We start from the raw sequence: 23,956 nt of genomic DNA on the forward strand, positions 1-23,956 counted from the left end.
ATGCATTGCACAGGGGAGCAGAAAAAAAAGCTCAACCTTGTTAAGCGTCTGAACCGGGGCGAACACAAAGAACGCTTGCTTTGTGTCCGGTTTTTTTTCTTCCTTTTCTGGAATTTTCTCTCCCAGACCGTTCATTTACCATTTGGGAGAATCCAGCGAGGGGGGAGAAGCATTAGCAAAAGGGGGTGGAAAAATGCTGTCACAACACTCTTCTTCCAATTCATCGAATTCATCGTCCCCATTTTCCCTGGCTATGGGGAGCTTCTAGGGGGGTGGTAGTTATCTAGGCAGCTAAGCATAGGGATTAGTGTGGCGAGCGTCTCGATTCCCAACCACCAACACCAGCAAACCGGCAACATTTGGCCACTCGTCGATTGGCTTTCATTATTTGTGTGGTTTGTTTTCGATTCGATTTGCACACTCTTTTTTCTCCGCTCTCCCTCTCTAACTCGTTCGTTTATCCACTTCACGGCTTAGTTGTTTGTTCTTAATCACATTTATGTGTGCGCTCTCTTTTTTCACCTCTTATTTTATTTTTGCTTCTCCTTGTAACAGTGTAATGTTCTTTTACTTTTTCGCGACTCTATTTTCTTTTTTCGCTCTCGGTTTTTGTTTGTCTGAGCAGGTGGACTCCCTTTTGCGTTGTGTGTAAATCATCACTAAATTATTGTTTGCACTTCTTCCATCTCTTTTTCTCGGCTTTCGTCCTTTTCTTTTTCAGCTGACACCCAGACGACGGTTTACACCACCGGACGGGCGCCAAACCCTTTAGCTTTAGCTTTCGTTTTATTTTATTTTCGCTTCCCAGCGAGTGCAAATTTTTTAACATTAGTCTAGCCATGCAAACACACACACCCTGCCACTACCCTCTCTCTCTTTCTCTTTCCCTCTATTGTGTGTTTAAAGGGTAGTTGCTGCATTCTTGGTCCGGGTGTTTACTTACCGTCGGTCACACTCCTCCGGCTGTTTGGTTTTGCGCTGTTCGTCTCGCTTTGTATTTAGCCCGGTGGTTTTGTGGCGTTCCAGTAGGAGTGCCAGTCTTCATTGTTTGGGGCTGCGGACAAAAAAAAAAAACGTTCGGTTCAGCGTTTACTTAGGGATTCGCGCTTCGTTTCACGCGCTCGCTCAACGTCAGCAGCGCCTCCTAAGCGCCTGTATGTATGCAAAACTGACGTGGCGGACCGGTGGCGGTGTACCATAATTCCGTGTTATTACAAAAGGTTAATTTGCTATTACAATTAAAGGTCACGCGAGGTGAATTCTGCTCCTCTTCCCCTCCTTTCGTCCACCCCCTTTTTTTTGTCTAAGGGATGGTTTCTAAGGTTAAGTGAAGTTCTTTCCTCGTATGTTTCTTTTGTTATTTAAAGGCTGGGTGGTATGAGGGTGGGATGTGTTTTTGTTGTTTGGTGAAGAGTTACTGTTGGCGTGGTTGTACTGTTAGTTTGCCACTCACCTTTTCCTTTTAAGCCGCTTTATAAATGGCGCTAGATTATGGGGTTGTACTTTGAGCGCATTTATCTGGGAAAAATTAAATAAATAACAAAAAATAGGTGTACAACAGTACTCGTAACAAGGTTAAAAATGATGAATTTTATTTAAATATAGGGCTTATTGTTTTCAGAAAACCAACAAGATTTAAAAAAAAAAACACAAGAGAGTCCATTTTCACCACCTCTCAGCATAATCCACCGGGCGGCTCCATTAAATGTTTGTTCCGAAAATTATTAATCCCACCTCCCATATACACACACACAATGGCCTTCGGTCTAAAATCTCTCTTCTACCGTGTTTTTTTGTTTGTTTGTTACAGAAAGAAACCCTTTCGGACGTACAGCTACACCTGGCTGCCCTGCGTGGTGACGAAATGTTGCTGAGACGAGTGCTGGACAGTGGCAAGGTGCACGTGGACTGCCGTGATGAGGTAAGTGAATCTAAACGGGGTGCCGTGGTGAATATAATCCCACCTACAAACAACCAGCAAAGTGCGCCAGAATGAGGGAGGTGGGAGGGGGGGGGGGGTAGCAAACACATTCGAGGCTGACGAGCGAGGAACCGACGACGCACCGATTATCCCGCAGTTAGTGTGTACAAAGTCTAATGGGAAAGGGAGCCTGGTTTTTTAACCCCACCACCGGTTGGTCGTGGTCGGCTTTTCCCGATACGACACAAACGGAAACGGCGAACCGAGGAAACGGCCGGTGAGGATTAAAAAAGTGAGCGGAAAAATGAACGAGCGTGTGTTTTTATTTCGAGGTGGAAATTGAAATTAGCAACAGACATCCGGAGCCGACCGGAACCGACCGGAACCATGCTGGGTTAGAGAGGGATGAAGAATCCACGCCCAAGCTGCGTGGAGGAGGGTTTGGTGTTACGGTTTGTGCAATTTATAATCATTAGCGCTATCACTCACAATCACAATGTTTTGTTGGGCTGGCGCTGGGCTGTCGTTATTGCTGCTGTCCACACCCGAACCAGCCAGTCAGTCCTTCTCTTGGTCTGATTTGTGTCACCTGCCCTGTTTCCAACCCTGTTCTCTAACTGGGAGTAATAAATTTCCCTCCACGGGGTATGGTAGACCGGGCTGATGGTTGACGGTTGGAAAAGCGCAATGATAAAGTGTTTAGTTTTTCACGCTTTAAACCGGGTAACCACTTCCGATTTCCCTGGGTGCGGTAACGCATACACGCCGGCACTGATGGGTGTTTGCTTTCGAACGCGCCCGATTAGCATTGGCGGCGACGGTGGCTGCTGTTGCTGATTGCAGTTTTAGAAATGGGTATTTGTTGTGTTGCCGCGTTGTTGTTAGTATTTTATTTTGCTGGCGTTTTTTTCTCGTTGTTGCATGTTGTTTTTTGTAGCACGTTGCACTATGGGGTGGCACGGTAGAAACAGTGGTCAAAAATAAGTTTTTAATTATTTAAAAAACCTGTGACAATTACTATAATATATAAATTTTATTTTAAGACTTGGACATCCTCATTGAGTTTGATTTTTATTGTTAGACCAATTGATAATTTATAAATTTAAAAAGCTCTATCTTTAAAACAAGATTTTTTTATATTATTGCTGACTATTCAACATTTGTTTTAATATTAAAAAAAATACATTATTAAATTTTTGATTTTTATTAGGTATAATATTTTATGAAGGTTCTGAAGACTTGGTTTCATATGCTGCTTCGATAGCCGGAATAACAACTGGAATGTTAACATGTTTCATATAGTTTAAGCCTTATTACTACACTTTTATAGAGTCACCAAGTTCACCTCTTCGGTCTTGGGCAGACTCCTCCGTACGTTCTTCATCACACGAATAGGTCTGTAAGTAGAGAGAATCTCTTCGAGATCCAACGCTTTTTAACGCATACATGATGGTGATCAAACAGGCTCAGGCACGCAAGGCTGCTTCTTTGTTGCTGTGCGTGGTTCTGACACTTAGGAACTTCTCTAGATGCTTTGGATCTGTTGAGGAATATTTACTATTAAATTTGTGCTAGATATTGGAGAAGAATCGACAATCGTAAAAATGGTACTTATTTTAGTTATATGGATCTACAACCTTCGGAGGTCTTATCATTAACAGGTTTCTTTGACTTGGTGATAGCCGTAGCTAGATAGTATCCGTATGGTCCTGCGATAATCAGGACGAAATTTTTTATCCGATCCGATATGTGAATGCCGATTTCGCTACCGGCTCGGTCCTCCGGTCGTCTCAATCTAAACAATGAGAGATGGCTCGTCCCTTCTCGAAGATTTTCGGTTGAAGATTTGTTCGTACTATGAGCTTTATTATCCCTGAGCGATAAAATTGGATGCAGTAAGGCATATCTGATTCGAGTTTTTCAGCAGGTCCGTATTTCTAGAAAACGGTAAAACCGTCGAATGAGAGACAAATTTCGGGCTTCCGAATAGTGTTGAAGGACTGTTCTAATGTAGTCTAAATTTATGAAGACTTCGGGCTATATTGCCTGGAACTTAGGAATCAGAACATGCTTGTATACGATGAACAATTTCCCGGTCAAGATGGATATTGGGAACTCGCTTTTAATGTCCAAGACGATCTGGAGCGCATCGACGACGGAATACACATAGAGCTCTGCAATTACTATTGATTTTGACAAAAAAAATTTTTTTACCATTTCCCTCCCACAGTGCCTTCTTTTACGTTTATTTAAACAGCTTTCTAGCTCGCATCGAGTGGAGCGAGATGATGGTGCAACAGAGCGAGTGACACATCTGTGTTTGTGTGGCGTGCCATGTTTGTCTATTGATTTTCGGTAGATTTATTAGTGACCGATCAGGAGTTGCCTCGATGGACGCACCGAGGTGGGTGTCCGGTGTTCACCACCACGGCACATCATCGGTTATCCGGGTTTGACCGACGGGCAACAATGTTGTGCAGCTAGCAGAGGACCTGTGTGTAGCATTGCAACTCTGAAACAGAAGTACAAATTAAACAGATTTGCTGTTTTTATATAATTTTAGATACGGTGGTGCGTAATTGGTGAAAAACTAGTCCAGCCAGCCTGCCAGCCAGCCAGACAGACAGACTGACCTCCTCGTGGAAGTGGATTATGATGATGAACAACAGGCATACGCACACACACACTAGAAGAGAAGAGTCGCTGGCTGGCTTTGGCATATATTATTTGGATTGGGTTTGAACTGCGCTTAAACTCTGCACCTCATACCCTACCCCAGCGTTTCCCACTCGTTGGATATCGTTTAGAGTCATTAATTTTTCAATATGGAACATTTTCCGGTTATTCCTGGAGTGTTTTTTTGTTGTTGTTGAAAACCTCGTCCAAGCACACGCACCATTTGATGTAGTAGTGGCGGTAGCGGCCAAGTGCAGCCGGTGTCGTATTTTTTTAACGCAAAATTTATTATGCACCATCGACTGCAAAATGGGTTCGAAAATGCGGCCTCCCTTCCTGTCGTTGGAAGAGCGTTTAGTTTTGTGCCATTTTTTTTTCAACTCGGCCTCACAGCACGGGCAAAAGTGGGCATGCAAAGCACGGTTAGGAAATTATTTTGATAATTAAACAAATTGTTGAAATATGATGCAAAACTTTCGGGTTGACCGCAAAAAGCCCGGTGCAGGTCATTCTGGCGCCGGGCAAATGAGCGTGTGTGTGAGCGTTAACTTTTATGCCTCTCTCCCTGTGTGTGAGAGGTTAGGCACCTCCTGCAGCAAAAGGTGTGCACCGGAAAATGCACCGAACATTTTCGGGGCGAAAAACTGGGTTCCACGGAAAAGTTTTAACGGTAACACAATTTTAGTTTCATTTCATTTAAAAAAAACCCAGTTTTAGTTAGTTCACGGGAAGGATGTTCGCCGGAATGTTTTGTTCCGAATTGAATTTCACTGGCGTCGTCATGTTTCCGCTTCATTAATTCCGAGCGGAGATTGATGTTTCGCAAATGTACACGCGCCCGGCGCGGTAATCAACCACCGCCGGACCTTTGCCTGAGCAAAGTTATGAGTTGTGTGTGTGTGTGGCTAACCGAACCGAGGGTTAGCCTACCTTCCCCGGAGGCCATTTTCCCGGTACAGTATTTTTTTTTCGGAGCTCTACACTGCACTTGCTACAAACTGCAATTAATTGCTGTATGAAATCTCTCGTGTAGAGTTAGTGGGCCGGAGGGAGTGGTAGGTCATGGTAGCAGGGCGGATTTTGAATAGCAGAAACCAGAACACAGCATTTGCAGACGATTATTAGAATGGTAAAATCCCCACCCCCCGGTGTTATAATAATATCCTAGGTAAGGCAGGTTAGATGGAGCGAAAGGGCCCGGAGCCTGGGCCCTAGCATTTGAAATGAATAAAATGTCCGAACCTGAGGGCACGGCGCAATGTAAACCGGGAGTCTGGAAAAGTCTGTAACAACCAGCACACACACACACACAGACCGACCCAGGCAATTATAATAATAGTTTGTAAATACTGGTCACTGGCCGGTTTCTAATGGAGCGAGCGGAATGGGAGGATGAGAATAGCAAAACAAATGGAATCATTTGTGTGTTTCGGCGGAACAGCTTCGACTGCTAGGACTTAGGGGGAAGACTAAGGGGTTGGAGATCGAAAAGGGGGGGGGGGAAGGGGGGGGGGGCACGAATGAGGTGTGCACATTTATAGATAAAAGACTAACCTATCGGAGTGTACGACTTAATCTAAGGCAATCTATTTGTAGGCCTCATCTTCCTCAACGGTTCCATTGCATCGGTTGAAGCAACATCTTCTCGCCCAACAGGTTGAGGATGACCTTAAAGGATTTGCCCCTCTGCTCCATGTTCCGCGGGCTCCTGCGTCTTCGACCCGCACCGTAAAAGCTCGCCAGATAAGAGCTCCCCGTCATGGAGAAACCACCTCACAAAGCGTGCAGGTTTTGGTTTGTGCGACACGTGTTTTCTGCACGCAAAGCCACTCACAGACACGTGTGGCAGAGTTGGCACTCGGTGCGTAGCATTTGATGCGTCAATGCAAATAGTGCAGCCGCAAAGGCGCAAGGCGCAATCACAATCAGCAGCAGCATATCATTGGCAGCGTCATAATAAAGTGCAGCGGGCAAGTGCATCCGATCCAAGTGGGGTCAGCCGTACGGCTACTGCTACTACTATGTGTGTTTGCACAAACCCGACCGTTAGGTGTGCAGCGTTAGTACATCGTCCTGGGGTCGCGTCGTGTGTATTATTAGGCACCACCACCACCACCACCACCACGGCGAGGCAGTTGCAGTTCAGCGCCACCACTACCGGTCAAAGAGTATTTGTCGAGCATTATTTATTAATTTAGTTGAAAATCGGTCTCATTGTTTAGTTGCAGGCGCGCGTGCGGAGGTGAGCGGCGAGAGGGCTGTGGCGCGGGGGTGGCTTTTTCGTTGAATTCTATCTGCATTAGGATACGAATCTGGCTTGTGTGTGTGTGTCCTCATTGGGAAATTGCATTGGTAGCAAGCAAGCAAAAGCGAGGCCGGCCAACGTTGGAACAATTGATGCACAGTTTGAAAAGCGTCTCACCCTTTGGGAGTTGGGATGCTGGGGGTGGTTTGTGCGGCGTATCACACACACAATGAATGTGTGACATTGTGGGGGTGAAAGTAGGTAGTAGAAGTAGGGGTGGAACTGTGAGCGATTGATCGTAACAAAATCTCTCGAGCGTTGCGTTGTATATGCGCCTGAATGGTATGCAATTGTTTGTTCACGAGTTCACAGTGGTGTGTACGTTCGATACGGATATGAAATTGGAGTCACACACACACACGGGTTGTCCTGCCGACAAGCCCTAAAACACACCGGAAGTGACACATAGCTTCGAGGTGCACCAGGTGTGTGCGTGTGAGTCCTTTTCCCTGGAGAAGAAAGACAGGCGTCACTAAATACTTGTACTCTACTGGTGGATTGGTTGTATTTGTAGTTGTGGTGGGTGAGAAGTTCCTTCGGTGCGTCACATTGGTGCCCTTCCCTCCACTATCGAAGGGTTAACCTCGACGGAATAGCTCTACTGCCAATGGGGAGACCCGAAACGGTACCAAGGAGTTGGGGAGAACCGGAAGCATTGGATGCACGGAGGATGGCGTTAGGATCACAGCATAAACCGAGCGCAACAGCGTCATCAACACCCACACGTGAGAGCCTGTGTACGTGTGTGTGTGTGGGGAGGGAGAGTTTTTCAGCATGGTCCAGGTATACAGCCACTGCACTGGCCCGAAACCGACAAACTCTCTGGAAACGACATTTTAATTTTAGTTATTGAAATATCGTTCTCCTCCCTCCAACCATGGTCATGCTGGCAGGCGAGTCCTGTTGCTTGCACCTGTCGTGTGTCCTGCTACCCTTCCTGCCCAACCCTGTAACGAATCGACCACTTGGATGGGTTGGAGGTGTTGGCCGGTTGAAGAAAAACATGCAGTGGAAGTTGGATTGATTTTTCGAAGCTGCGGTTGTTCCAGCCACCCCAGTTGTGGTTTTCCGGCTGCTACCCCGGGTGCTACCGATGCTCCCTATCGTCGTCCCTCCTAAGGCGTGTGTGTGCTTGTTTTTGTCCCGGTTGAAGTTGATTGTAGAAATTCATTCGAGGGTTTTGAAGTGCAAGAACATGCTTGCATCCGAACGAACAAAAAAAAAGCGTTGTTTGTGTGTGTGTGTGGTCATTCCCGATCGGTTTTTTTTCTGTCCCTCGATTGGTTTGCTGATCCTTGTTTTTTCGGCTATCCCATATTCCATATCAGCTGGAAATCGAATTCATTGCAAGGGTAGCAGACCCTGTAGGATGGGAGTTAGTTGGTATGTCCAGCAGAAAAGTCTCGCTCTCTCTCTCTCTCGGCTGCAGTGCAGTGTATATATTGGACGCAAAACAACCAACATTGGGGGACACGAAAAAATATGGACTCTCTGTGTGTGTGTGAAGTCGGAAAACCGAATTCGATTCGCATTCAGGGTGGTAGCATAAGGGTCAAACCAGTAAAATCACAATAAATCCTTTTTGCAAGAATCAAAGAGCGAAAGGAAGGGTTTTTTTTGTTATTTTTTGTTTTTGTGTGTGTTTTTGTTGCTTTTGACCCTTCATGGGATAACAATAATAGTTGGCGACTACCAGCAAGCAATCGATCTCGCATAATTGGAACAAACAACACACTCTGCTCGACGGTTTTGTCCAGATTGTGTACGAGTGGTTGAGTTTATTTGAAATTGTGATATTTTTTTTCCTGAATCCTTGCTCTACTGTGTTATATTGAGCGTAGCGTGTATGTTGCTCGGGGAGCGGCAAGAGTGTTGCGAGAGTTGAGGTTTACAGCTTTTTGATAAACAACTTCGATGGGGTGTACACCACCTGTTTTTCACCTGAGTTTTTTTTTCATCTGTTTTTCTTTAAATCGAACGGAGTTTGAGGTTGTAGGAATGTAATTAAACGATGCTTTTTTTTGGAAATCAAGAAAAAAGATTCTAATAAAGTGTCTTTGTTGAATGAGTTGCATAAATTCAGGCGCTTTTACTTCTGCCAAGTTGGCTTATGAATGAATTCACAAACATGTGTGTAACACGACTAGTAGAAAGCTTATTTTTAACATATTGTGTTGTGTGAAGAAATGTACAGGGCTTCTCGCATAGTTTATGTATTTATTTTGAATTAATCTGAGTTTGATGTTATTCAAATCTTATTTATTAAAAACCCAGATTAACAAAAATATAAATATCGGCGCTTAATCCTTCCAAAACAAAGCTTTCGAATAAATTCACCTGCATGTATGCAATGAACATTACAAAGAAAATCGGCTAACGATTATTTAAAATTAATTAATAAACAATGCTGCCAAGACAGTATCTGTGTTGCATGAATTGCATAAATTTAGGAGTTTTGGTCTGTCGCTAAAGGATCTTAGATAAATTTGCCTTAATCTTTTTAATACGTATTTGAAATACATTTTAAATTCAAAAGCAAAGCAGAGATCAAAGCACAAATTGTATAATTTGTCATTTCTTTAATCAACTATAGCTTGTGTTGTTATGCGAATCTAATCCTGATAACGATCCACTGAAATGAACGACACGGCTGCTAAGAAGGTATCTGCACTGCATCAAATTGCCTAAATTTAGGCGTTTTTGTTTTGAAAACATGGATCTTGAATATGTTTGTCTGAATGTAGGCAATGCGGATTCGCGGTTTTTCTGAGATCGAGTTCTATTTATTTGATATGTAATTCAATTCAGATGTTTAACGTAGCTTCTCATCGCATAGCTAGTATTTTATTTTATTTACTCTTGGTGGGATGCGCGTGTAATAAATCTGAAAAAGCTGCTTAAAACACTTGTACCAAATCAATTGCATAAATCTAGGCGTTTTATACCGCGAAGCAAGCCGTTTTGGAATGGTCGCCACAATGTATGCAATGCGCATTCTATTAGCTTCTTTTTCCTCTGAATAATGAATATCTGAATATCTTGAAACTTTTTCGAATTGTCATCAATACTCTTCCATTGCAATGCTTTTTCTTATATTTTTCACATCTCAAATGAGCATGAAATAATTAAAACCTAATTAATTCTTCTCTACATTGAATCGGCATTAGTTTGGCGCTCATAAAAAAATTAGCATAGTATCAAAATTTGATTTTGCACCTCTTAAAAACGACACCGTTCCGCGACGGCAACGAACGGCCCATTTTCCGTCCGAAAGAAACCGTCCAATGAACACCGGATCCTTATCTAAACTTAATTTCTTTCTCAATGTTCACAAGCCATCCGGACCAGGCGAGCCGGATTGCCCTGCGGCGGGTGGGTCCATCGCTCCATCTGGTGCTGGCCGGTGCCAGGTGTTGACCTGCCCAACTGCATTATTCATCGCGTGAAAGGGATCGCCTTTTCTTCCGGCTGCTTTTATGTGTCACCTAGTGGTGTGCACCGGCAGTGGGGAAAGAAAATTACCGTGTTGCAGTGCAAAGAAATGTCGGTGGGTATCGTCTTGCCCGGTCAGCCGATGAGATTCACAACATCTTGATTTACCTATCGGCTGCCTGTGGTACCGATGCAAAGATGGTACAAAAATGTGCCTTTCCTTTCTTCCCATTTTTGTTCTTCGCTCGGCGATCCTCTCGGAGATGCTGCCACACCATTCTGTCCCCGTGACAGAGGGATTTCTTTGCGACATCCTTTGCTGCTCGGATGGTACGTTCGGCCCATTTGCGTTACGTAGACAACGAGGACATGCACGCTGCACGGCTCGAGATAAGAACAAGCTGCACCGACTGCATCCTCAGGTGCAATGTGCAATCCAGCCTTTCTTAAAGGGCTTACCCGTTGTGCAGCGGGTCTTGAGAAATATGGGAGACGCACCGAGGGGGTGCAGGCAGTGGCATTCTGGTGGATTCCGTTTTTCTTTTTACCAGCGTTGAAAAGAATTCCCGATGCACCTGCAGATTTTCTGCATCAATAATAAAAGACCATGAGCATAGGAGCAGAAAAAGCAGCAGCAGAAGAAGCAGAAGGGTTGTTAGGTCAGGAAGCGTAGTGCGAAGGGTACGTGCGTGCGTCCACAATCCACATATGTGTCTTGCCACACATATGCACACCTTCTTCCTCGGATTTCGCCCCGGGCTTGCTCTCCCCTCCCACCCCCCAATCGAGATCGGGTGCGTTCTAGAAGCGGACGTTCATTTTAATCTTGAACACCGCTCACACTTGAATGTGCTATGAATCGAGCTCAATGGGAGCATCTTAAAAAATAATTAAGGAAACAAGACCCACCTCGTTCGCTCGTTCTTCCCCTCGTACGGATCCTTTCTGCCACACACACACACGTACGAGGTGGTGTGTCCTTTGAAAGTCGTGTCGGTTTCCCGCTGCTTGTAGTCAGCTTTGAAGAGGAAGATACGGTGGTGGGAAGGTGATATGGGGCGGCATTGAAGATTGTCGTAAACGCGTATCGTCTCCGACGTTGCCGACGGATGATGGAAAGGCTGCTTGTTGACGAGCATCGGAGAAAAAAAAGCTGAGTTCTGGTCCGGATGTTGCCGTAGGTAAGTGCGTAACCGGTACCGGTGGCGTTCTCGCTCAAATCCTCGAGGCTCCCGTATCGTGGGGGGCGGGCGCATTTTGCTGAAGTTGCTGCATTCAAAAGCGGGCTAAAGATGTGTCATGAAGAGAACGAAAGTGCGAGGTGTGTAGTATGAGCTGTATAACCCCTGCGTAATGTGTACACTCCACTGTGGGGCTGTATTGGATATTACACACCACCACCAAGGAATATGGAGGGCAAAGAAAGTCAGCATTTGTTGCGGGCCACCGGATCGATGTGTAGACCCCCCCCCATCTCTGTGGACGTTGTTTACTAGCACAGACATCATCTCCGGGTTTCTACGGGACGGAGTAGAGTCGCTGTACCGATGGAATCCTTTTGCTGCTTTGCCTATAAGGAGAAGGCCTATAAGAACCCTGTCTCTGTGTGTAGCGTCGTACGCATAGTCACATGTCGGGCTAATGGGAGTGAATTAGTTAGTATTGGATAGCATAAAAGTTGCTTTGTGCGTAACAATGATGCGGTACGGTACCATGAGCATTCAGCTGAAGAAAACGGCCTGCTTTTTAATCCCAAGTGACAAGCTTGTTAGCATTGCGTAGACAGTGGTTAAAAAGGGAAATGTTTTGTGAGTGCATTGTCTAACTTTAGGCGTGTAATGAGGGAAATGATGATTTTTTTAATCGCTTGTATTTCTTAAAAAGAGATAGTTTTCGTGTGCATTATCTAACTTTAGGCGTTGAATAACATATGTTACTATCACAGATAACATTAAGTCAAGGCAGTCAGAAATGACCGACTAAGATCTCTAGAGGTTCTAGTACCAAAGAACAAATAAAAATTCTCTACAATTGAGAATTCTTTGCGGCACTCTTTCAACCATTGATTTTGTCTTTTTTAAAGCGTAAAAGGAGCTGTAGAAAAAGGAGTTTTTTTAATAGTCCTGTCCAATTTTAGGCGTCTAAGGTATAAATTGTACTAGCGCCTAAAGGTATGCAATTCGCAATTCAATATTTATTATACTAAAACGCCTGGTGGGAATCTTGCAATATTTTTGCTGTTTGTTGACTTCTGATCTGGTGGCCGAGGCGATAGCGGCGCCGGTCTTCACACGGCAGGGCCGGGGCTCAAATCCCACCCAGACCGCCTCCCCGTACGTAAGGCTGACTACTTTTCTACGAGTAAAATAAAGTCACAGAAAGCCAGAAATGGCAGAACGAGACCTCTCGACGTTGCAGGGGCAAGGAATACTTCTGGAGACTTGTGTTTCATTAAAAGTTTGAAAGAATCTTTTAAAAATTGATTCTGAACGAGTGCATTATCTAGCTTTAGACATCGCCTTAAGCTATGTAAACGCTCGATTGTATTTCATTGAGAATTATTGTCTAGCTTTAGGCGTGTGAAATATATAAATTTTTTAATCGCCTGAAGTTATGCAACACGATTGACAAAAATACTGTTTTCGACTATCAGCATCAGCTTGTATGCCACTGTAAAAAACGGGCCGGTCCCATGGGTATGCATTGCTCCCGAAGCTAAACCACACCATGTAAAACATCGGAGAAAATTAGTACTACTCAAATTGAAATGGGACGCCACACCGTAAGCCGTAAAAGGGTGTATGCCATAAATTTGTCGTTCAAGCAGAATGCAGTTTTTAATAGCATAAGCTGCGTACGCTCGGTAATGTTTTATTGCCGTGTGGGAGATTAGTAATGTTAATAGGGTGTGCGAGTGTGTTGCAACGGGTGCCACAACAACACAACAATCTGGTTCATTACGAGCATTGGCAATTGAATTTGTCCCAAAAACCCCATTAAACCTGACCTACCTACAGAACGGTATCCTTTCCGTGGAAGCATCCTCTAGGAAACCCATTTTTGGCCATGCCGGAAGAATCCCGCTGCTGGTGTGAAATTCTTAGAAGACAGAAACACACACAAACACACACGAAAACACCTACCATCACCATGACAATTGTCACAAACAAGACAACGCCGTTGGAAAGGGGGATGTGCTCCTTCTGGTTTCATTGCTGGTTCCAATCGTATCCGGCATCCGGGTGGAAAGTTTCTCCGGGAGTGTGTACCGTTGCCTCGAGTGCACGTCTCCTTTATCTTCGACAGTGGAACGTGTGTGTCCTCTCCCGTGTGCCCACGATCAAAGCGCAAGCATGCAGCGGCAGTGGGGGCCTTTTTTTGAAGTGCCAGCGCGAAACTTTCCAGCGCGCCGATAACGAGCTTATCAAGTTGAAGAAAACCGAGCGAAACCCCGACGGCGGTGGCTGGTTCGCGAGGTGTGTGTGTGTGTGTTTTTCTCGGTTTTGGCGTGTTTCGGCCTGGCATGAATTAACCGAACGGAAGGTTGAATGGCAGCGCACCACCGCACCGAATGCATAACTACCGTGGCGTATCCTTTATTGTGGTGGCATGCTTGTGGAGAAGATGATGATTGTCTGGTTGGCTGTGTGTGCGTGTGTGTGTGTGTCAATTTTGTGCGAAGAGGCACTGGAAACCGGGGGATAAGATTCTCATTTGCGAGCATAAGCATTATGCGCTACGGTGCGTACCTTTTTATTTGATGCGTATGATTTGATGATGCTCATTGCGTGGAAGGATATTCTCAACCCTCCTCCTTGTCAGCGCGGTCGTTTCCTTGTGCGGCTGAGTGCTTGCGTAGGAGATGGGGGATGAGTTGTGTGTGTTTGTTGTGAGTTTGCGTGAGGGAAGGAGGATGAAAAAGGACGGAGAGCGATGGCGAAGTTTTAAAGGCTTCTTCCTGCGGTGGGTGTTATGGGTTGCGTGATGTATTTTTATTTCTTTTCGTCAAAGTGACACATCTGGAAACAGAAGTTTGATAACGATTTTGGCGACGCCCTTTTCAATTCACTCCAGGATTCCAACAGCATGATGTTTGTCATAGATCGAGATTCAAAGAGAGATAATGAAATGTTTATTGATTTTTTAATCATTTGTAAGCACTGCAAGGCTATCAATACATAATTTTTTAATTTTGTGTGAAGTATTTAACTAATATGAAATTTAGCTGTTTTGTTCGCGACGCCCGAAAGTATGCAAATTTAAATATTGAGTGAGAACATAATAATTCATTATAATAAATAATCGTGAAGCTCCCCCAAATATAACTCTACTCTGCTCGCTCGTAAGATTGACGGCGCCTGAAAGTATGCAATTTCTTTGCTCAGTGTCATTTGTGCTGTCTGCCAAGAATCAAGAATATATAAATTCAAATATTGTGTGACGTATTTTATAAAATAATTCTACATAATAAATAACCAAAAACGCGTTCCCCAATATGCGAAAACCTATATTTTGACCCATGCAAGTATCACTCTTCAGAAGTCAATCAATATGGGAAAAGAGAGGTAGAATAGTGAGTCAATTATAGCATACATTTAGGCGCGTAGACTGATAAAAAGAAGTTTTTAGATGTAATGCTTTACGAAGCAGATAATTGAATTAAAAATAAGTAAATCTATTAGTAGTAAAGTGTTGGCAATTTTACTTGATTTTTGTGAGTTCCTCGCAGGACTCATTCATGTGTTCTTTGAGAATTGTCATACCAATATAATGCTTTAAATTTAATTTTTCTTCTTGTTTCTTCTTTGTTAGCACTTCAACCTCGAGAGGTATTACTTTCTCATCTGTGGCATGTGCAACTTTATTTAACCGTAAAACGATAGTCATTCCTTGGTCTGGAAATTTCATCATCCTCAATTAATGTAAAATCCAAACAGGTGTTTTACGCCTGCAAGTATGCAATCAGCTCACCAGAACTTAAGTCGTTCAGTTTGAAGCCATACAGTAAATTAATTCAAAGTTGTTAATATAATCCGCTTTAAAACAAAAAAAAAGCACGCTGTCTTCCAAACTCACCCAACTTCCATCTTAATTTAATTGATGAGCAACGGATGTGTGGCTCAACTGCGTTACCGAGCCGGAAGTGGCGTTGTCGTTTTGTTCTCGCCTTTGTAACCATCAGCCTACAGGACACCCCATCGGCTGCTAATGTGTGTGTGTGTACCTCGTTAAAGTGCATCCGCTTCGTCTTGTGGCGTGTTGTGTTGTGCGTGTTAGCTCTGTCCATTTACCGGTGACACGACACGGGACAGGCACGAAAGGCGTGCGACACACAAACGACGGGATGTCGTATTTTATGCAAACTAGGTGTGAGGTTCAATGACCTAATAAGGATGACTTTTACGCCTATTGAAAGGCAAAATCCCTCACTCCACAGTCCCCCCCCCCCCCCCCAGTGCAGTTCTTTTGTGCGTGCCTGTCCTTTGCTGCTGGGTGATTTAGTGTGTGTACAGGGCCTGGCACATGCTCACAGTCGTGCCCTGTCACTTCCCTGGCAAAAAGGATGTATGTTAGCTGCTGCAGTACGTGTGCCGGTCCCGGGCAGGCAGTTTCCTTGTTTGCTAAAGCACTTGGGTTTTTTTCGGGGTGCGAAAATTGGTTGGTGCGAAATTGCGTTTGCCATCCATCTTGCCTGGTGGTACAGGAAGGACATCAACAGGGACTGCGTTTGTGCAACGAATTTGCGAACGATGCAGAGGTATCGAGCGAGAGAGAATTATGCTTTTTTTCGGGGGCTTAAGATTAACTATTCAAGTGTGCAGCAATTGAGAGGAAGTCCTTGAGCGAGCAGCTCTTGATTTTACCAATGGAGTAACCATGAATTGAAGGAACGATCAATTTGTTTAATACCCACTCACTCATACACTCACACACTCACACATACATTGGTGATTGAAGTGAAGTCCAGCTGTGAGTGGGTAGGCAAATCAAAACCCCCTTTTTTTGTCGTAAAACTTCTAATTTGCTCGGCCTCGGGAGTGCATCAGCAGTCCGCTGCAACGTGCACAAAACAACACCAATTGTTTGCATCATCACGCTGATGCACGTCGAGTGCAGATTTTTTAAAATCCCCATCATGACCTTTTCCATGTAGTTCGCCAGGATGTTTTTTTTCTGGTTTGCATCCTTACGCTTCGGCCCCCTTTGGTGCACGTGTGTTGTAGCTATCCGCCCTTTTTGCTGCATTCGCAACGCCATTGTGCTTGGTTCGGTGGTGTTGCGGTGGTGAAGATTCAGGACCAACTCGATGTCGGCCAAAACTACTCCGACGGCTCGCTGGATGGATGTTGCAAAATGTTAGCTCTCTCGTTACCACTCGAAATCCTTGTGGTGTTGTTTAAGTTACCGAGCATCGCAATGGGTAAGTAGTGTAGTAACCGTTCTTAAAGAGGAAAGCTTTTCCCTTCTCGTTCGTGTCCGTAGGCTTCCGACGTCGGGTTGGTGTACGGACGATTGGTCAATCGAGTTTCGGTCAGGGCGGGAGGAAAGTTAGTTAGTTTTTAGACGCTCACTCGATACGATTGATTTGCACAATCGCAGGGAAAAGTTTTACAGATTTGCCGCCAGAGGGGTTCTGTGGTAAACGGGAGAAAAACGGTTTGCCCATTGAAAACCCAGGAGAAAAGTGCAGTGTTTTTGAAGGAGTGATGCATAAATGCCTGTATCAAGGCTTTATTAAGGGCGATAATGTAGGATTATAAGTAAAATGCCAGAATATTGCCTAAAAGTATGCAATCCGTATGTGAAAATTGCGTTTCGAAGCTGACAAATCGCCGTAATTAAATTGAGTAGCATAAGACGCCGAAAAGTATGCAATTCGCACGCTGAAAAAGAAATTGTTCAACACTTTCGAGATTTTGGAGAAATGGTTCAATAAATTCATTTTTATACAGTATTTTATTATATTTTTTAGACATATTAAGATTTTGATATTATTTCGACATTTGTCCCAAAAATGCTAAAAATGCAATTTAAAGTGTAGTTAAAAATTATACATCCTGGAATCCTGTAATAGTTTCATAATTTTCTAGAACCCGCCTATTGTTTTGTAATTTTTTGAGACTTTATATCCTTTTGGATCAAATTATATTTACCGAAAAAACTGCTGAAAAAAGATTTTTCTTTATTTTGGTGTAAAAGACACAACTTTTAATGGTGTAAACCTGAGCAAAACCTGCCACTAAAAAGACTGCTAAATTAAATAAAAATCCGTTGTAATTGGGTTTTTTTTAATAAAAAAAACCGAAAGTATGCAATTCGCACGATCAAATGCAATTTACAGATCTAAAATCCCCTTAATATACCCTTAGTTCCGTCTTTTTGAATCCAACTACCCACCTGGGAATCTCGAACGGGGTCCACCCCAAACGTTCGACTTTGTTTCAATACACTTGCATTGTTTCCAACGGTCCAAGGAATTTATTATTCGGGTTTCTGTAGATTTTTTCTTCTTCTACCGTCCTCCCCGTTCATAGAGGAAATAGAGTCGCCTCGTGTGTTGCCCTTTCAAATCTGCTCTTTCAATTCAATTTCGAATTTACCTAGCGAGCCAAATGCAAAACTGTTCGGAACGGTTCAGGAAGTTGTTTCCGGAAAGAAAAGGATAAACTTTTCCCTTCGAATTTCCATCGAATCCGTGTCCAAGGTCCTGCTAGGTGGAAGTGATTCTCGTCCATCATTCTTACCCGTATGCTGGCAATGTAATCTTACCTTCAATGATTCTTAATCCAGTTGTCCGAGCTTACGCAGCTTATGTGTAATATTTTGTATTGAAACGAGTGGAAGATTGTTTTTTCTTCTTTTGGTCTGCTTATAAATTTCAAACACTATAGATACAGTATCCGTTCAATAATTGGATGAGCGGCCCACGGGGGGAAAAGCTGAGCTCCGATTTTTGACGTGCCTCGCATTCTTCGTTTGAGTAATGCTCTTCGATCGGATTATAAAACATAAAATTATCATAAAAAAATGAGACTGCCGCCGGCCATTAACCCAATGTAAGTGGTTTCGGTTTGTAATTATGCGGCCAACCACCGGTTTCGGTAGCTGCGTGAAATTTATGATTATTATTTTTCCCCATTCATCCATCTCCAATACACTTGTCAAATGTTTGGGATTTTTTTTTCTGTATGTCGCTCTCACAACTGCTACTACTGCTGCTGGTGCGTTTTGCATGCTCGCCGTGCGCGTATAATGTATTCAACCTTAATCCGCTGGTGTGGTCAGGTCAGATTATCAATCACATATTCGCCCTGTCGCTGCCTGGCCGGCTTCGCCCATCCCTTGGTCCCATTGTGCTGCGCCCTGCTACATGAAAGCCCTATCACCGGAACGAGTGATGTGTAATCCAAACATATTAATTTGCAGGATTACTGATCACGTGTGCGTGTGTGTGGACCACCACCACCATCAGCACCACCGCCAGGGCATAAGAAATGGAGCGATAAAGGGCTACTACCCATCATGCCGGCCATCAGGTATTATGTGACCGTTGCTGGCTGGAATTGGAATGGATGAACTGTGTTATTGGTTGCTTTTGGTTCCAATTAATGAATTGATTGTTTAGTTTTTAACGGCTGTGCGCAACAGAACAGAGTGGCCCAGTGGCATTGGGACGGGGAAAAAATGGCATTTTGGATTATACTTTGCGGAGGTTTTTTTTTCTTTTGTCTAGTGTGCGTGCTGCGTGATGAAAATCCGATTGTGTCCGGTGGAAGGTCCCATTTTGTTATGGCTGATTGTGGTATTTAAAATATTATGTCCGTTCTTCTTTTTTTTTATCACGATTAAGCTGTTGACTTTTAGTTAGGGAGGGTTTGTTTTTTTTCCGGAATGGTAAAATAGAGGAAAAAGAAGCAGAGCTTTTGTTAATTAAAGTTTTAAAATAATAAAAAGCTTTATTACTCATTTTTTGGTCACATGTTTGTCTAAAGGGGCTTAATTAAATGCCCTATTTAGGGGCTAAAATAGAAAGATGAAGAAAAGCTTTTGTTAGCTATAATATTGAAATAATCACAAGCTTTGTGGTATGCACGACGACAGCTTTATGTTGGTGGTGGGACCAATTTTAGATTATTTATTACGAGCCATTTGCAATTTTTGGTGTTACATGGTTTACTTTTTTTTAATTAAAATGTTAATGCAATCATTTTGAATCCTATATGTTTTATTGTATTCCATAAACCAGCTGTACGCTATCGTTTAGTGAAATTAAAAACTAAATGTTAAAACTAGTTATAGGTATACTAGTTATAAACTAGTAAATTTATAATTCAAATCGTTGCTTAATTAATTAATTAAAATGTCAAATTATAACGGCAAAAAAATATATTCTTTGTACTGGTGGGACCAATTAAAAATGGTGTATAATGAGCCGTTTGCAATTTGAAGCTGTAATGAAGGTAATTTTTACACGAGCAATTATTTTGTTTAATTCCTTCAAGGGGTTTGTTATATTGAACTGAATTATTTGTAACTGGTTAAATTTATTTGCTTGCAAAAATATGAAAATATACAAAGTGAATGATTTCAAAATACTCCTTATACTGGTGGGACCTATTTCAGATAATGTATTATGAGCCGTTTAGTAATACGGCCAGGCCGTTCTTCACAAATAAAAGAAACATACGAACCGGTTTTCAATTTTATTTGTCTTAAGAGTTGTAATCCATTGAGTAATTTATGAGCTAAATCCTATTCCTGAACTGTAATAAACTGCTCTTCAAACATGATGTGGTGGGACTGATTTTAAATTATTTATTATGAGCTATTCCTAGCCTGTATTGTAGGGTTATTCGTCGTGCATGAATTGAGGTTTTCACCACAAATTGGCGAACAAAAGCCTCATTTAATTTCCCAAGCCAACTCCCAGGAAGCCGTGGCAAACTCCCCACTTTCGCAGAAGAAAAACTTGAAACCAAGAAGGGCTTACTCCTTACGCAATTTCCCTCAACAGAACTATTAATTGACAAGTGGTAATTAAATGCCACACAGTGAACAGTGAACAGTGAAGTGAAAAGTTAAAGAAGAACAAAAAAAACATTCCAGACGGATTAAATGCTGCGTGAAGTGGTTGGCCATAAATGTACCATATCAAGAAGTCCCAACCAAAGACCCCCGATAGGGACCGTCTTAGCGAGGGTTAAGAATTAAAACATTCGCCACAAAGGGTGTGCAATGTGCTTGGAACGGGAGAGGGTTTTGGCTGGTAACAAAAGAAATGCAATCGTACTTACGCACATTTTACGCATACGGAGGAAAACTTTGCCGCTGCACTTGGGGATGGAAAAAAAAAAGTTGCATCCCGTCCTACCGCCGTTTCTTACACGCACTTCACGAACCCCGGGACGGCTCACGGGCCACACGGATACTCGATCCGCTTTTGGGCACTCCCCTCTTTGGTTCAAGGGAAGGAAGTGGCTGAAAGGATATATGGGTTCGCGTTAAGTTTATGGTAAAGAAAAGGCTTCCTTCGCAGCAGCAGCGATTGGAAACCGTCTGGCGTAGTTGCGTCGTCTGATGCGAAAAAAAGGGAAAAAAGAAAACCGAACTATTATACGGTCATTGTGTGCGTCTGTGTGTGAAAAATGGTGCGCAGAAAATATCGCCCACCCCGGGAGGTCCCTTTTGTGCGTAGCTGCTGCACGCGTTTCCATTTGTGCGTACCCGGTTCGAGGAAGAAAACAGAAAAAGAAGCAGCAGGAGGAAAAACACCGCACGAAAGGGAAAAGCAAAAAAGGTGATGAAAATGTGATTGCTTTAAGGATTCCCAGGGAAGGATTCGTTTTATAGAAGAAGAAGGATGAAGAGAGATAGAGAGTGAGAGAGAGAGCGAGAGAGAGAGAGAGCGAGGGAAGAAATTAATTATCATCCATCTCAACTTGGTTCACCGTGTTGTGTAAGAGATTCTTACACCCGATCGAACGGCAGGAAATGTGTGAAAGGCTTCACTTTGGGGGAAGTGTTAAAATTAACAGCTGCACACCACCAATACCCCACACACACACACACGAGTGATGCATTTGTGCATGTGTCACATGCATTTATGTGCGGTGTGCATTAGGAACGCGCAAGTGACGCGTCGTGTAGTGTAATTTGAAGTACGGAAAAATGGGAAAAATCCTAATGAAAAAAGCATATTTTCCACTAGCCTGCAGTCGCACCGGTGGAAAACCTTCCCGTTGATCCGGAACCCTCCATAGAGAGAGAGGGAGAGAGGGAGAGCCAGGAATGAAAGTGCAGCGAGAAATAAGACACCAAAGTGCAGTGGGGACGATATCAGATTCCCTGGGTCCTGGCCGGGGTTAGCAGGATGCATAATAATTCCACATCTCCTGCCGAGGCCGATATCTGCTGTTACAGAAGCAGCAGCAGATAGGGGGATGATGTGGAGCGATATGTGAAAGGTGGCACATCTGATCTGATCTGTCCCTTTCCCGTGTGAGTGCGTGCGTGAATAATGATGATTGATTGAAGTGCGTACGAATGAATGGAAGGACGCGCATCGCTATTGTCGACGACCGGCAGTTGGGCAAGCGCTGTGTGCGTCGCCCGGGACTGGGGAATCGAAACGTAAAACAATGCCACTTTCATCAACACACACGCAAACGCACGAGTCGTACATTTGCAGCCCAACTTGAGCCTACTTCAGGATTTGTGTGCGCCAGGGCTGTCGCGGATTTGCACCTCATCATTATGTGGCTCCGGGAATGCCTGCTGAGGCATCGCTTTTGATATGTCGTTGGTGTAGTACACGCGGGCATAATTTGATGGCAACTATATGGTTTCCCGTTTTTTTTTTCACCCGTCCTCTCCCGACACCTTACCGAATGCTGGTGGTGACATTTTAATATACAGATTTTTTTTTTTCAATTCTACGTTCCACGCAAAGTCTCCCCTGGCGTGCGGCTCTTATAGGCCAGGATCAGGGTAACACGTCGCATTAATGATTTCATCGAAATGAACAATGTTTGATGAGAGCGCTGCTGTCGCTAATGAGATTCGCGACCGCCACCGCGCGGTACTTTTAAGGTTCCTTCCCAGAGAACCACCACCCATGTGGACGTTTCAGGACGCATCGTGACGCAAACGGTGCTGATCATCAGAATGGTTGGCAGATGAGCTTAAAAGCCCTAGGGTTGGTTTTTTTGTTTTGGTGAGTATTTTAAGAATCCAGTTGTATCAACCGGCCGGTGTGGTTAAATTAATGGTAATAAGCTTTGCTTTACTTTTAGGATCGCGTGGGCATGAGGAGGACAACGATTAATGGGAAGCGCATGAAAAGGCGAAATCAATTGATAGTGTGAAGAGAACGGTTTACGTGGAAAGCCGGCTTGTACTACTGTTCCTCATTGCAGCACCGCATGATGTATTTCAATTGAAGGGACTTCTTTTCACGTAGGAAGATTCGAGAACATTGGATCAGAGTGTGATGAAGTTATGAATTTTGTCTATATTTATCAGACAGGATCATAATCAAATTGACAAACAAGTATATTCTTTCAAGCTTTAAAATATGACAGTTTACTGCAACAATTCCAACTAAAAATTAAATTTTGTCATGTAGATTGCATAGATGAAGGCGAACTTTTATACGGCGTCTTGGTTTTCTGTGGCTATATTTTATCCGTAGTTGGATAGTAGATTTCTCTTCCGTAGTCAGTTCTGCATACGGGGAGTCGGTCTGGATGGGATTTGATCCGTTGTCCTCCCATGTGAAGACCGGCGCCGCTTTCGCCCCTAGCACCGGAGCCCGTTTCAATTTAGCTTTAGTAATTGAGCATACAAGTCGATCGATTGTTTCTTCTTCATGATGCTTATTGATTTAAATTATTCAGGGACAGTTTTTAACAATTAGTAGTATTATTTGGTAAATCATGCTCATATGTAGTCTCTTTAACTTTGGAGTATGATCAGTTATATATCACAAGCTCAACATGGTTTGAAATTCAGTTTAAAGATATTTGAAGGATAATTTCAAGATTGCGCCTAAAGGTATGCAATCTGCGAGAAAAGGCCTTCAAAGTGGTTTCCAGTGCAAAACATGATATGATTGTTATTGATCTTTTAATTCTTCACACGTAACGACAATCTAAACTTCAGTGATTAGCTCCGAAAGACATTTAATACAAAACAGACATATTTTTAGATGAAGAGTTATGACTCCCATCCTTGTCAGGCGTCTAGATTAATTAAAAAAAAGGATTTTAAACAAGTCTTACCATTGTAGGCATCAAAAGAATCCCCAAAGTGGTACTGCCGCATGTCCGAACGCAATCACCATAAGACAAAGCGAAACCTCCCATTGCGCGGTTCAGTTTCCATTTCAGTTAATGCTCATGATCATCGCTACCGATCGTTTACGCACACCCCACACTCGCGCACACGGTGTTGTAGATCACGCATCAACGATCACCACCACCGCCGCCACCCGTTTAACCCACCAAACGTCGTCGCGGCTAAACTGCGGAACGATTTTGTTTTCCAATTTAAATCTTACACCACTTATCATCACTGCACACACCATCCACAGGGCACACCCGGCATTACTGCCTTGCGGCCAT

The 23,956-nt window shown here is 43.5% G+C and overlaps 1 protein-coding gene across 13 annotated transcripts in view; it reads left to right on the forward strand.

Annotated features, from left to right (window-relative positions):
* Nucleotides 1–23,956, forward strand: part of LOC118510777 (ankyrin repeat domain-containing protein 29) — a 253,927-nt gene that overhangs the window by 46,960 nt on the left and 183,011 nt on the right. For all 13 annotated transcript variants that reach the window (XM_036053055.1, XM_036053046.1, XM_036053047.1 and 10 more), the window contains one exon: nucleotides 1,811–1,921. In XM_036053055.1, coding sequence (XP_035908948.1) covers nucleotides 1,811–1,921 — 111 coding nt within the window. The remainder of the gene's footprint in view (nucleotides 1–1,810; nucleotides 1,922–23,956) is intronic.

The sequence above is a fragment of the Anopheles stephensi genome, chromosome 3 (genome assembly GCF_013141755.1).
Source record: "Anopheles stephensi strain Indian chromosome 3, UCI_ANSTEP_V1.0, whole genome shotgun sequence".
In the NCBI taxonomy this organism is placed as follows: Eukaryota; Metazoa; Arthropoda; class Insecta; order Diptera; family Culicidae; genus Anopheles; species Anopheles stephensi.